Source organism: Hyperoodon ampullatus (assembly GCF_949752795.1).
Source record: "Hyperoodon ampullatus genome assembly, chromosome: 9".
In the NCBI taxonomy this organism is placed as follows: Eukaryota; Metazoa; Chordata; class Mammalia; order Artiodactyla; family Ziphiidae; genus Hyperoodon; species Hyperoodon ampullatus.
Window position 1 is genome coordinate 7,465,180 of NC_136922.1, and position 15,122 is coordinate 7,480,301.

General features: G+C 37.7%; 1 protein-coding gene across 1 annotated transcript in view; it reads left to right on the forward strand.

Moving 5' to 3' along the window:
• SEMA3C (semaphorin 3C) overlaps nt 1-15,122 on the forward strand; it is a gene marked incomplete at its 3' end in the record, with an annotated part of 189,154 nt that overhangs the window by 122,859 nt on the left and 51,173 nt on the right. Inside the window, exon 12 of the mRNA XM_079710851.1 lies at nt 6,931-7,153. Coding sequence (XP_079566977.1) covers nt 6,931-7,153 — 223 coding nt within the window. The remainder of the gene's footprint in view (nt 1-6,930; nt 7,154-15,122) is intronic.

Below are 15,122 nucleotides of genomic sequence, written 5' to 3' on the forward strand. Positions count from 1 at the left end.
AATAATATTTACTTAAAATGTTTTTCTTTTTATTTGAATATGAAATCCCCTTTGTCAATATGCTTTCAGACATTCATTCCTCGTAATTTTTACTGACTGTTGATTCACGTTAGTTTTGTGTTATTATTAGAGTTTCTTTGCAATGCATTATTTACTCCTTTGTTTTCTCATCATCTTAAAGTATACTGCTGTCAAATGTTTTAAAAATAGAAAAAAGTGTGCTAAGCTTCTAAAGAACATGTTTATTCAAAATTAAAAGGGCTCAGGTTTGGTTCCCTGGCTAGGAAGCTCAAAGATTAGTCATTGATATGTATTTTATTAGAACAATTAACTTTTAATTAATTTTGGAAAGATTATCAGAATTGCTACTTATCCAGGAAAGAATTGTTTTAAAAAGTTGTGGTTAATCACGGCTGGCAACAAAGTCTTAACCATATAATTACATTCTCCTTTTAAATGATTTCACTTTGATGCTTATAGCTCAACAGAGGATGGAAGAAACATTTAATTATTTGGTACCACACAAGGAAAAGAAGTCAACAGATATATCCATCTTAGGGTACCTCAAATTGGAGTGTGTTGGATAAGAAACAGGGTTTACATAAGAGAAGGGAAAGCAAGGGGAAGCTGAGTAACTTTCAAATTCCATCATAACTGAAGGCTCTCATTATTTCATTGAATGTAGTTCATGTATTTTCAAATGATTCACTGATAAAGTATCCAAAGATTTGTCATATTTTTGAGAATTGCTTGCTATTTGAATTTGACCAAGTCATTGCTTCATCTTAAATAAGCAAATTAAGAGATGGTTGTGATTATATATGCTTTCATCAGTTATTCTTTTGAACAAAATATATATGGGATTAGTACAGGAGCAAATGATTTGTAAACTGAGTAAAATTCCATTTCCCCAAAATAAAACTTTAAGAGAAACCTCTCAGATACAGATAAAAGAGAGCCACACTCATTGAATCAGGGTTCAAGGTCTCAGAGCCTCAGTGAGTGTGTGCTGGAGTTAGCTTGTACCTGGCTGGCAAGAAGAGATTGTGTTCACCTCATCTCAATTGAGGACATCACAGTAGCAACTGGACATCCGCCATGGTGGGAGTACTACACCATGGAAATCGGCAGATGTTACAAATCAGGGTTTTTCCCCTAAAGAAAAGCACTCTCCCTGGTCCTGCGGTACCTCATAAGACTCTTCATCCAATGGCAGCTCTAAAGGACTCTGAGAAGAACACTCATGTTGAATAGCAATTATCCTACATAAAATGTGAGACTAGATAAATCGTTTTTAGTAAAATAATATAAACCAACGCTAAATTAGAAAATTCTGCAAACAGTCCCACTTTTCACTCTTTCTGAACTCCTAAGAATAAGCATTTTTTCCTGTTCCAAAGCAGTGTGAAATAAGCCAGGGCTTAGTGACACACATCTGGAGGAGACTCCTTGAAAAAAGGGAGTGAGTAGTCAGTACTTGAGACATATTTCTATAATGTGGTTTCTTACATCTGGTGCTGAGACCAGAGCAACTCCTTTAAATTAAAAAAAAAAAATTGTCAGATGAGTAATCCTTAGGGAATAAAAGAGGCTGGGTGGAGGAATGACCTCTGGAACTGCTCCTGGAAAAGCATACCTCCCTGAAGATGTAGTTCCTCCACACTTCACTGAGCAAAACACCATGAAGTCAGCTCTCTGACTCAGAGTGGCCAGTATCTGTCTCTTTCTTGGGCTTCTAAGGTTTAATATCACCTTCATGTAGCCAGAAGACTTACAGCCAATTGACCCAAAGCATTCTTTTTCTCTAGGGTTAAGAATGTTGCCTCTGAAGCCTCCCAAGGTAGGATCAACTATGATCGCCATACTTTATTTCCCTATACAGTAGTCCAGTAGCCAGGTCAACCTCATGAATATATGACTGGATTCTTAAAGAAATGACACTGGCAGAAATCCTATACCCTCATTCTAATGTTCCTGGTAGGTGCTTCTTTTAAAGCAGCATTGATAGCTGTGTTAGCAAACTCCCAACTAGCAAGCCCAAGTCAGTAGGGAGAAGCCTGCCAATTGTGTCATAATGTTTTTCCATAAGTAATACAAGTTTGTGGAAGAAACAAGACACCTTTGGTATGTTGCAAAGGGCAGCCAAGGACTGCAGATTCTCTCTGTGGCTGAGCTAACGTATTACTTTATTCTGATACAACATGTTTAAGCTTCTGTAGAAGATTGTGTTTGCTTATACTAACTGTTAAAGCAGAACCTCACAAAAGTCTTCAGTTTTAACATCTGTTTATAACTGGACCAGAACCATCTGCTTCAATCTCAGTGCTTTGAACAGGTCTACAATCTGGTGCAGCAAAAGAACACAGAAAATTCATGATCCTGACAAAAGTGCCAGCAAAAAGGTTTCCCTTTTTCTTGGGACCACTAACTATATGGATCATGTTCAAAGCATCTTTTGGTTGTTCTTACATTAGAAGCATTTTTATTCCTCATAGACATTTTAAAACATAGCAAAGCTTACAATAAAATTGAACACGTGAGGCATATAGGCATGAAAAGTTAATTACATATTGTTTCACATAATTATTCAAGATACATGAATAAAGCAGACAATAAATATTATTGAAGTCTAGAGAAAAAAGGTCATCATGGGACAGCCCTGTTTGGAAAGGCATATAAAAATATATGAGATTGAGCTGGGCCTGAAGTGTAGTTGATGTGGATAATTTGGATAAGTAAGGAGGGATGTTTCAGGCAAAGGTTACTGCATACATTACAAAGCAAAGACAGAAATTAATAAGTGAATCCTAGAAGCTCTGCATGGGCTAGTAGGACTGGAACAAAGAGCTCTTTTAAGTCGTGGAGGATAAATACAAGGAAGATGAGGGCCAGCTGGTGCATAAATAAAAGCCTTCAACTTTGTAATTCTTTGGGCTTTAAATAAAAGGCCTAGATTACCAAGGGTTTAAACATAAGATCAATTTCTCTCTGAACATAAGTTTCAATGACCAATGCTAGAAACTAACCCAGATTCTAGAATATCATTTAGTTATGTCCATTTATTTACCCATATACCACTTGTCCTCCAAGTGTTAGGTCAAGCTCCTTTTGAAACATGCCAGTCACTCCTTCTGTGAACAGTTTTGCATTTGTTTTCTGTTATCTGTCTTTAGCCTCAACTCCTACCTCTTTCTTTCACTTTGTGCTCTGTGATTCAGGATTGCCCCAGGATTTATAGCTCCGTAAATATTCCAAACTCTTTTTATTTTTTTTAAATCTCTAAACCTCTTCACTAATTCTGGCAGCCTTATGTTCTCTACTATTCTAAATTCATTTTTAAAATAGTGGCTCTTATTGATCATGAACCAAATTCTGTTATTTATTTTATATTTATCTTAAATTATAATTATATGTCTCAATTGTTATTTTACTTTGAATATGTCCATCTTCCTTACTAGAACACTTGTGTCTAGAAGACAATGGTAGCTCCCTATTCTTAAGTCCCCAACTGGGCACATCAAAAAGCATTTTGAATAAAAGCTGTCCAAAGAATTGACATATGAATTAGTATGTGAATATATTAATGCTGAAGACTAGTATAAATGGGTGAGTGGATTAGGAGAAGATTCTCAAGAATACCTGAGAATAGGAAGGAAATTTGGCATACTTCCTTAACATGGCATTCTTATTGTTCCTGCATTTCACTTAGCACCTTAGTAATCAAAACACTTAAAATGTCTTTACTCAGAAAAGGAGTGCTTATCACCACTTGATAAACAGAAGCTAGGACTGGAGAAAAACAAACACTTAAAGGAGAAGTTTAACCAAAATTACTTAATGACTATTTGTAGAGCAAAATTATCCTTCTTAAGAGTGAGACAGCAGCCCAATTAATGGACAAAGGCTTTATTTTATGGTAGCACGTGGGTGTTATATTATCCTGAGGTTTCAGTACACAGGCTTTCATATATCACAAGGTGAGGAATACGTAAATCACATCTTATTTATACTTGGCAGTTTTATACTGAGCAAACTCACAGTTCCAGATGGAAAGTCTGCAAAGGGTAATTAATTTTTGTTCTTGTCACTATCACTGTCACTCATTCTGCGTCTTATCTGCAAGCTTTATGCCATGAATCAATGGAAAAATTAATTATTGTCAAAAAGAATTCTTCTGTAATTTTGATAACAAACTTTTACTAGGAGACACTTGTTTCTAAGTAAAAAATTTATTGTGAATATAAAACAGAAGTCCCAAATGGAGAACATTTGAATGAATATAAAATAATTGATTTGAGTTGATTTATTTGGGTTACCTATTTAATAACTATGGTTTTGAGCAACTGAACATAATTTTTATCTAAATTTCAACTACTATTAAGTAAAACCCCAAAACTAGACACTTACAATTTAATAAGCTTATCACTCATGAAAATAATTGCTAACTGGAAATTGTATAAATTGCCTAGTAATATATGCTAACTTTGGATCTTTCTGGAACTTACAAATGAGAATACTCGCAAATATTTAAGGAGGCATCTCAGCTTAGCAGACCACCATTAGTGGTGTTTACGAAGGACTGGAGCTATTTAAATTGCCCATGCATTTGTTCTTTCCATGTTTTCATTCAGTGAGCAATGTATTTCCCATTTTCCACTTCGTGTGAGGAATGAGGGTAGAAAAAACCCATAATACTATACTTTTCAGAAGTATGGTATGCACCCATCAGTTTAGAATACCCTCACATGGAATTTTTTGTCCTCCTTTGGTCTTTTAGTGTAGGCAATTTATAAACATGCATAAATATAATACTTCTTCCTAAAAGAAAAGCATATCAACCCCAGATGAAAGTCTACTTAATAGGATAATGAATGAGAAGCTTAGTTTTATTACTTGTCTCATTATCTCTCTTCAGTGAAGTCATTTAATTGCTCCTTATGCCTTTCTACAAAAAGAGAACTATATTTACATGTCCTAGAAAACAATTCTAGTAATGTTAACTGGTCAAAGTTAGTCTAAAAATTGCATTCAGGATGATACAGTTCAAATGAGTGAGAGCACATTCATAATCTGCTGAGTCTTATTTGCAAATGTAGGACTGCCTGGCAACACTGGCCCAGAGGCAGTGACATTGTAGGTCAGCTGTTGCATGGATTTAACCCAGAAATTGCCATGTTTTGTTTGGACCCTAAAGTTGTTTTTCTTTTTTTTTTCATTGAGTCAACATTAAAATTTTGGCAGATTTCACATAAAATTCCACATTTCTATCTTCTGTTGGAATATGGCCACGCTAGGCTTATATTCCTGCATAGGAGCAGTCAACTAGAAATAAGTGTTCACTGCCACTGTCGAATGAGGTATAATTTTCCTTTTATTACTGTCCCCATCACATCTTGCTGTTCACCACAGATGCTGTACCCATTGCTATTGAACAGGAAGTTTGCTTTGTTGCTTTCCTTTCACTTTGTACCTCTCTAAAGAGGATAAATGAAAGCTAGAACAGTAGTGCTTTTGTTTTTAAAAAAATGACCAAGTATTTTTGTTTCTGAAAGTAGAGGTATTGACAGTGTTTAATAGACAAATAATGTTTGTATGTTTTAAAAGCTTATATGTTGCTCATATAACTTAACACTCAGCTCCTATTAGTGAGTGTGTTTTAAGTTCCAAGCTTCAGCACCTCCCAGCCTCCCCATGAGTTTGGCCTCAGATGCTCTGTAAATGGAATCCTCTTCTCAGAAGCCCTTGTCATGCTTCCTTTCCAGAACTGCTGAAACTGTCCAGCAGTCATTTTTAGATCTCATTATTGCTTTTTCTCTGCCCCTTTAAACTTGATGCTCTGAATCTTTCCTCTCCTCCCCAGAACTGAGGTGCCTGTTTCATACAGCCCCTGCACCAAAATTGGATGCCAGATATAATAGAGTAATTCACTCATTCAGCTACTCTTTGTGGAATATTTAATATTCTTCAGCTTTATTATAGGTCTGAGGGTGAAATCATGAACACAGTTTACCCAGTTAAGACTAATTCACAGCTTACATTGTAGAGGAAGAAACAGAAAATAAAGATATAAGCCACAAATGTATTACACCCAGGTAAATAGAGCTGTGAAGAAAAATAAAGCAAGCTAAGGAGATGGAGAGTGGAGATGGCGATGGGGAGCTATTTTTGTATGTGTCATCACCTTTAAGGAAGTAACTGTTGAACTGAGAACTTAATGAGGCAACAGAGAAAACCATGGAGCAAGTGCCAAGGTCCTAGACCGGGAGCTGGCTTGAGACTCAGGAAGAGCAAGAACTATGGGAGGGGTAGATGCAGAAGCAGGCCAGACATTCAGGGGCTTACAGCCAGGCTAAGCTGTTGGGATTTTATTCTGAGAGTAATGGAAATCACTGGAGTGTTTTCCAGAGGGAAATTATAAGGTCTAGTTTACCATATCCAATCCAAGCTCCAACTTCGGAGAGCCCTCTTTGGGGAGAGGGGATCAGACAGAATAAAACTCTCGCAGATTAGAGTCCTGATTGAATTTGATAATGATAATCTAATTTAGTTTAGCCAGTAGCAGAATTAGATTATATCCACAAGATTTTTTTTTCTAACAACACTGGACCTGGCGCAGGATAAGAAACAGAAAAGTGATGGATGAGAAGGGTGAAAATTTATACCGTTTACCAAATGGTGTCAGCTCCTCTCTGAAAACAAACAGTGCAGGATAAGTGGACTTAGCCTATTTAAATGATCAAATTATACACCTTGTTTGTTCATTTTCTACAGATAGTACTATACATAGTCATGCAGTTTTCTCCTCAATTGGTAGCAAATACACTTAAAACAGCTTGAGCTTCTAAGTATTTGAAAAATAAAGATCTTCTGATTATTATTAAAATAAAGCCACTATTGTATTAACTTAGTCCTTTAAAAAATTTTTTTTAGTGCCCAGGAGGAGCATTTACACCCAATATGCGAACCACCAAGGAGTTCCCAGACGATGTTGTCACTTTTATTCGGAACCACCCTCTCATGTACAATTCCATCTACCCAATCCACAGAAGGCCTTTGATTGTTCGTACAGGCACTGACTATAAGTACACAAAAATAGCTGTGGATCGAGTGAATGCTGCCGATGGTAGATACCATGTTCTGTTTCTCGGAACAGGTAAGTATTTGAGCTCAAGCTAGCTTAATGTGTAGTAAAAGAGCGTACTTGCTACGGGCATGATATTGAAATCAGAAAAACTCTGGTGTTTACATGTGTCTGACTCTGAGGTGTTTTATGTCTCCATGCTTCAGTTTCTACATCTGTAAAATGGAGTTAAGATAAATTACTTTATAGGATTGTTGTGAGGAACAAATGGGTTAATACATGTAAAGCACCTAGAACAGTTCCTGGCATATATTGTGGTGAAATAAGGTAATGAGATGAATGAAGGGATGGGAAATTTTAAGCATGAGTGTTCTCTCAACTAAAACAAATACTGTGACCTCTTCATAAACACATGGAGCCATATATGCTTTCCTGCCATCTCCAGGACATTTCTTTATCAATTATATTATTATATACTTTATTCTTCCATTTCATCCTCCACTGAATTCTTGGTTTAGAAACCTTACGCCAGAAAATGAAGCTAGGCCCGTACCTTCACCTACTGCCACCTCTGCTATACTGCTGATTTCGCCAAGCTCTTCAGTGTTCCCACAATAAGAAATTCCAAAATCCTTTAACCACTGAGATGCCTCCATATCCTCTTTGCCTCATTTGGCATTTTAGAATCACCCTACCTGTTGCTTCAGCCACAAGGCACATAATTTTCCTCTGTCTCTAGCAGTTCTCTCTCAGTTTCCTTCAGTAGCCTGGCTTTCTCCTCCCCATGAGTGTAGGTGTTTCCTGAGATTCTTTGCATGGTCCTCTTATTTTTATGTATCCTTTGGCCATCTCATTCATTCATTTGGTTTTAATTAGTCTGTGCAAACAATCCCAGATGTGTATCTCTAGTTCTTGCCATTTTGTGAGCTCAGTATTTGCATTTACAACTTATTATTAGGTAACACAAGTTGTATGACAGGTTAACATTTCAAACATCATGCTTCAAACCCAGTTTATTCACTTCTAAAACTCTTTAACCAATGCTTAATCCAGTCTCCCATATTTGTATTCATTAGCACACATTCCTTTCAAGGTTCTGTTTCTTCTTCACGTGTCATTTCTCTCTAGGCATATCACAGTACTGGGTAACCTCAGTAAATATTTGTCAAGGTGAACTGAAAATCATAACTATATCCATTGCTACACATACAGTGAAATGAATTCATAACTGATTGCAGAAGCTAATCTTCACTTGCAAAACACTGTGTTCTCCAAAGATGTTGCCTCCATATAAATAACTATAAAGAGTTTCTTTTAGCCTTGATTCTGATCATCCAATGTGAAGTTTGCATTTGAAAAAAAAATTTTTTTTCGTGAAATGATGGGGTCGTTTAGAGTCACACCTCTCTCTAATGTCTCATATTACTCAGAAAAAAATGACTGTTTTCTTATTTTCCTTTTGAAGGCTGTCTTAAATGTAGACTCTTTTCTTCCCCAGTTTTATTGAGATATAATTGACATACATTACTGTATAAATTTAAGGTACACAACATAATGGTTTGACATATATATTGTGAAATGATTATTGCAATAAGTTTAGTTAACATCTATCATCTCATATAGATACAATAAAAAGAAAGAAAAAAATATTTTTTCCTTCTAATGAGAACTCTTAGAATTTATTCTCTTAACAGCTTTCATTTTATCATACAACAATGTAACTGTAGTACATCCCCAAACTATGGGGGTGTATGTTACATCCCTAGTACTTAGTATCTTATAACTGGAAGTTTGTACCTTTTGATTGCCTTCATTTAATTCTCCCTCTCTCCACGTCTGGTAATGAATGTGGTTTTTCATTTGTTTTTGTTTTTGTTTCTTTATATTCCACATATAAGTGAGAGCATACAATACTTGTCTTACTCTGTATGACTTTTTTTCACCTAGCATAATGCCATCAACTTCGATCCATGTTGTCACAAATGGCAAGATTTCATTCTTTTTATGGCAGAGTAATATTTTAAACCACACTTATTTTTTTGTTCATCTGTCAACAGACACTTAGGTTGTTTCCACATCTTGGCTATTGTGAATAATGCTGCAGTGAACATAGAGGTGCAGATATCTTCTCCAGTTAGTGTTTTTGTTCCTCAAAGGTGGACTCTGATATCACATTCAAGTTGTTTTTTCATGAAAGTCTACATAAAATATGTAGGTTTCATGGATGGAATTTTCTAGTCATTATAAACTGTTCAGCAGTGTTTATTTAGATAGAAGGCAGTAAGAAACATGCTTTTGCACAAATTCTTTGGCTTTTCTTACCACATAAGTATCTGGCACCTTTACATACACTTTTTATGTTGGTATTTAAAAACTTGTATCATTTTGGAGACCTTCAAGATGGCGAAAGAGTAAGACATGGAGATCACCTTCCTCCCCACAAATACGTCAGAAATGCATCTACATGTGGAACAACTCCTACAGAACACCTACTGAACGCTGGTAGAAGACCTCAGACTTCCCCAAAGGCAAGAAACTCCCCACCTACCTGGGCAGGGCAAAAGAAAGAAGGAAAAACGGAGACAAAAGAATAGGGACGGAACCTGCACCAGTGGGAGGCAGCTGTGAAGGAGGAAAAGTTTCCACACACTAGGAAGCCTCTTCACTGGCGGAGATGGGGGTGGAGGTGGGAGGGCGTGGGGGAGCTTTGGAGCCACGGAGGAGAGCACAACAGGGGTGAGGAGGGCAAAGCGGAGAGATAACCAACACAGAGGATCGGTGCCGACCAGCACTCACCAGCCTGAGAGGCTCGTCTGCTCACCCGCCGGGGCGGGTGGGGGCTGAGAGCTGAGGCTCCGGCTTCGGTGGATCCCAAGGAGAAGCCTGGGGTTGGCTGCGGGAACACAGCCTGAAGGGGGCTAGTGCGCAACAGCTAAGCGGGAGGGAGTCCGGGAAAAAGTCTGAAACTGCCTAAGATTCAAGAGACCATTGTTTCGAGGTGTGCGAGGAGAGGGGATTCAGAGCAACACCTAAATGAGCTCCAGAGATGGACGCGAGCCACAGCTATCATCGCAGACCCCAGAGATGGGCATGAAACGCTAAGGCTACTGCTGCAGCCACCAAGAAGCCTGTGTGCAAGCACAGGTCACTATCCACACCTCCCCTCCCAGGAGCCTGTGTGGCCTACCACTGCCAGGGTCCCGTGATCCAGGGACAACCTCCCCAGGCAAACACACGGTGCGCCTCAGGCTATTGCAACGTCATTCTGGCCTCTACAGTAGCAGGCTTGCCCTGCATTCTGTACCTCTCCCACCCCCCAGCCTGAGTGAGCCACAGCCCCGTAATCAGCTGCTTCTTTAACCCTGTCCTGTCTGAGCAAAGAACAGATGCCCTCAGGTGACCTACATGCAGAGGCGGGGCCAAATCCAAAATTGAACCCCAGGAGCTGTGTGAACAAAGAAGAGAAAGGGAAATCGCTCCCAACAGCCTCAGGAGCAGAGGATTAAATCTTCACAGTCAACTTGATGTACCTGCATCTGTGGGATACCTGAATAGACAACGAATCACCCCCAAATTGAGACAGTGGACTTTGGGAGCAACAACATATGTATTGTTTTGCTTTTTCTCTTTTTGTGAGTGTATATATGTATGCTTCCTTGTGTGATTTTGTCTATATAGCTTTGCTTTTACCATTTGTCCTACGGTCTCTCTGTCCAATTTTTTTACTTTTTTTTTTTTTTTTTTTTTTTTTTTTTGCAGTACGCGGGCCTCTCACTGTTGTGGCCTCTCCCGTTGTGGAGCACAGGCTCCGGACACGCAGGCCCAGCAGCCATGGCTCACGGGCCTAGCTGATCCGTGGCATGTGGGATCATCCCAGACTAGGGCACAAACCCATGTCCCTCGCATCGGCAGGTGAACTCTCAACCACTGCGCCACCAGGGAAGCCCTCCTTTTTTTTTTTAAGTACAGTTTTTAGCGCTTGTTATTGATGGATTTGTTTTTTGGTTTGGCTGCTTTCTTCTTTTTTTTTTTTTCTTTTTAATAATTATTTTTAATTTTTTATTTTAATTATTTTATTTTATATTATTTTTTTCTTTCTTTCTTTCTTTTTTTCTCCCTTTTCCTCTGAGCCATGTAGCTGACAGTGTCTTCATGGTCTGGCTGGGTGTCAGGCCTGTGCCTCTGAGGTGAGAGAGCCAAGTTCAGGACATTGGTCCACCAGAGACCTCCCAGCTCCATGTAATATCAAACGGAGAAAGCTCTCCCAGAGATCTCCATCACAATGCTAGGACCCAGCTCCACTCAACAACCAGCAAGCTACAGTGCTGGACACCCTACACCAAACAACTAGCAAGACAGGAACACAACCCCACCCATTAGCAGAGAGGCTGCCTAAAATCATAATAAGGTCACAGACACCCCAAAACACACGACTGGACATGGACCTACCCACCAGAAAGACAAGATCCAGCCTCATCCACCTGAACAAAAGCACTAGTCCCCTGCACCAGGAAGCCTACACAACTCACTGAACCAACCTTAGCCACTGGGGGCAGACACCAAAAACAATGGGAACTATGAACCGGCAGCCTGCGAAAAGGATACCCCAAACACAGTAAGTTAAGCAAAATGAGAAGTCACAGAAACACACAGCAGATGAAGGAGCAACGTAAAAACCCACTAGGCCAAACAAATGAAGAGGAAATAGGCAGTCTACCTGAAAAAGAATTCAGAATAATGATAGTAAAGATGATCCAAAATCTTGGAAATAGAATGGAGAAAATACAAGAAACGTTTAACAAGGACCTAGAAGAACTAAAGAGCAAACAAACACTGTTGAACAACACAATAAATGAAATTAAAAATTCTCTAGAAGGAATCAATAGCAGAATAATGGAGGCAGAAGAACAGAAAGTGACCTAGAAGATAAAATCGTGGAAATAACTACCTCTTCCTCCCAGAAGAGGAAGAGAAAAAGAAAGGGTTTGAGAAAATATTTGAAAAGATTATAGTTGAAAACTTCCCTAATACGGGAAAGGAAATAGTTAATCAATTCCAGGAAGAACAGAGAGTCCCATACAGGACAAATCCAAGGAGAAACACACCAAGACACATATTAATCAAATTATCAAAAATTAAATACAAAGAAAAAATATTAAATGCAGCAAGGGAAAAAACAACAAATAACATACAAGGGAACCCCCATAACGTTATCAGCTGATCATTCAGCAGAAACTCTGCAAGCCAGAAGGGAGTAGCAGGACATATTTAAAGTAATGAAAGTGAAAAATCTACAACCAAGATTACTCTTCCCAGCAAAGATCTCATTCAGATTCAATGGAGGAATTAAAACCTTTACAGACAAGCAAAACTAAGAGAATTCAGCACCACAAAACCAGCTTTACAACAAATGCTAAAGGAACTTCTCTAGGCAGGAAACACAAGAGCAGGAAAAGGCCTACAATAAGAAACCCAAAACAATTACGAAAATGGTAATAGGAACATACATATCAATAATTACCTTAAATGTAAATGGATTAAATGCTCCCACGAAAAGACATAGACTGGCTGAATGGATACAAAAACAGGACCCATATATATGGTGTCTACAAGAGACCAACTTCAGACCTAGGGACATGTATAGGCTGAAAGTGAGGGGATGGAAAAAGATATCCCATGCAAATGGAAATCAAAAGAAAGCTTGAGTAGCAATTCTCATATCAGACAAAATGACCTTAAAATAAACACTATTACAAGAGACAAAGAAGGACACTTCTTTGGAAGGGATCAATCCAAGAAAAAGATATAACAATTGTAAATATTTATGCACCCAACATAAGAGCACCCCAATACATAAGGCAAATGCTAACAGCCATAAAAAGGGAAATCGACAGTAACACAATCATAGTAGGGGACTTTAACACCCCACTTTCACCAATGGACAGATCATCCAAAATAAAAATAAATGAGTAAACACAAGTGTTACATGATACATTAAACAAGATGGACTTAATTGATATTTATTGGACATTCCATCCAAAAATAACAGAATACACTTTCTTCTCAAGTGCTCATGGAACCTTCTCCAGGATAGATCATATCCTGTGTCACAAATCAAGCCTTGGTAAATTTAAGAAAATTGAAATCCTATCAAGTATCTTTTCTGAGCACAATGCTATGAGACTAGATATCAATTACAGGAAAATATCTGTAAAAAATACAAACACATGGAGGCTAAACAATACACTAATAAATAACCAAGAGATCCCTGAGGAAATCAAAGAGGAAATAAAAAAAACACTTAGAAAAAAATGACAATGAAAACACGACAACCCAAAACCTATGGGAAGCAGCAGAAGCAGTTCTAAGAAGGAAGTTTATAGCAATACAGTCCTACCTCAAGAAACAAGAAAAATCTCAAATAAACAACCTCATATTACACCTAAAGCAATTAGAGTAAGGAGAAGGAAAAAAACCCCAAAGTTAGCAGAAGGAAAGAAATTATAAAGATCAGATCAGAAATAAATGAAAAAGAAATGAAGGACACCATAGCAAAGATCAATAAAACTAAAAGCTGGTTCTTGAGAAGATAAAAAAAAAAAAGATAAACGATTAACCAGATTCATCAAGAAAAAGAGAGAGAAGACTCAAATCAATAGAATTAGAAATGAAAAAGGAAAAGTAACAACTGACACTGCAGAAATACATAGGATCATGAGAGATTACTACAAGCAACTATATGCCAATAAAATGGACAACCTGGAAGAAATGGAAAAATTCTTAGAAAAGCACAACCTTCTGAGACTGAACCAGGAAGAAATAGAAAATATAAACAAACCAATCACAAGCACTGATATTGAGATTGTGATTAAAAATCTTCCAACAAAGCCCAGGACCAGATGGCTTCACAGGTGAAATCTATCAAACATTTAGAGAAGCGCTAACACCTATCCTTCTCAAACTCTTCCAAAATATAGCAGAGAGGGGAACACTCCCAACCTCATTTTACAAGACCACCATCACCCTGATACCAAAACCAGACAAAGATGTCACAAAGAAAGAAAACTACAGGCCAATATCACTGGTGAACATAGATGCAAAAATCCTCAGCAAAATAATGGCAAACAGAATCCAGCAGTACATTTAAAGGATCATACACCATGAACAAGTGGGGTTTATCCCAGAAATGCAAGGATTCTTCAATATATGCAAATCAATCAATGTGATACACCATATTAAAAAATTGAAGGATACAAACCATACGATCATCTCAATAGATGCAGATAAAGCTTTCAACAAATTTCAACACCATTTATGATAAAAACCCTCCAGAAAGTAGGCATAGAGGGAACTTACCTCAACATAATAAAGTCCATATATGAGAAACCCACAGCCAACATCGTTCTCAATGGTGAAAAACTGAAACCATTTTCACTAAGATCAGGAACAGGACAAGGTTGCCCACTCTCACGACTATTATTCAACATAGTTTTGGAAGTTTTAGCCACAGCAATCAGAAGAAAAAGAAATAAAAAGAATCCAAATCAGAAAAGAACTAAAACTGTCACTCTTTGCAGATGACATGATACTATACATAGAGAATCCTAAAGACTCTACCAGAAAACTACTAGAGCTAATCAATGAAGTTGGTAAAGTAGCAGGATACAAAATTAATGCACAGAAATCTCTTGCATTCCTATACACTAATGATGAACAATCTGAAAGAGAAATTAAGGAAACAATCCCATTTACCATTGCAACAAAAAGAATAAAATACCTAGGAATAAACCTACCTAAGGAGACAAAACACCTGTATGCAGAAAACTATAAGATGCTGATGAAAGAAATTAAAGATGATACCAACAGATGGAGAGATATACCATGTACTTGGATTGGAAGAATCAACATTGTGAAAATGACTATACTACCCAAAGCAATATACAGATTCAGTGCAATCCCTATCAAAGTACCAATGGCATTTTTCACAGAACTAGAACAAAAAATTTCACAATTTGTATGGAAACACAAAAGACCCCAAATA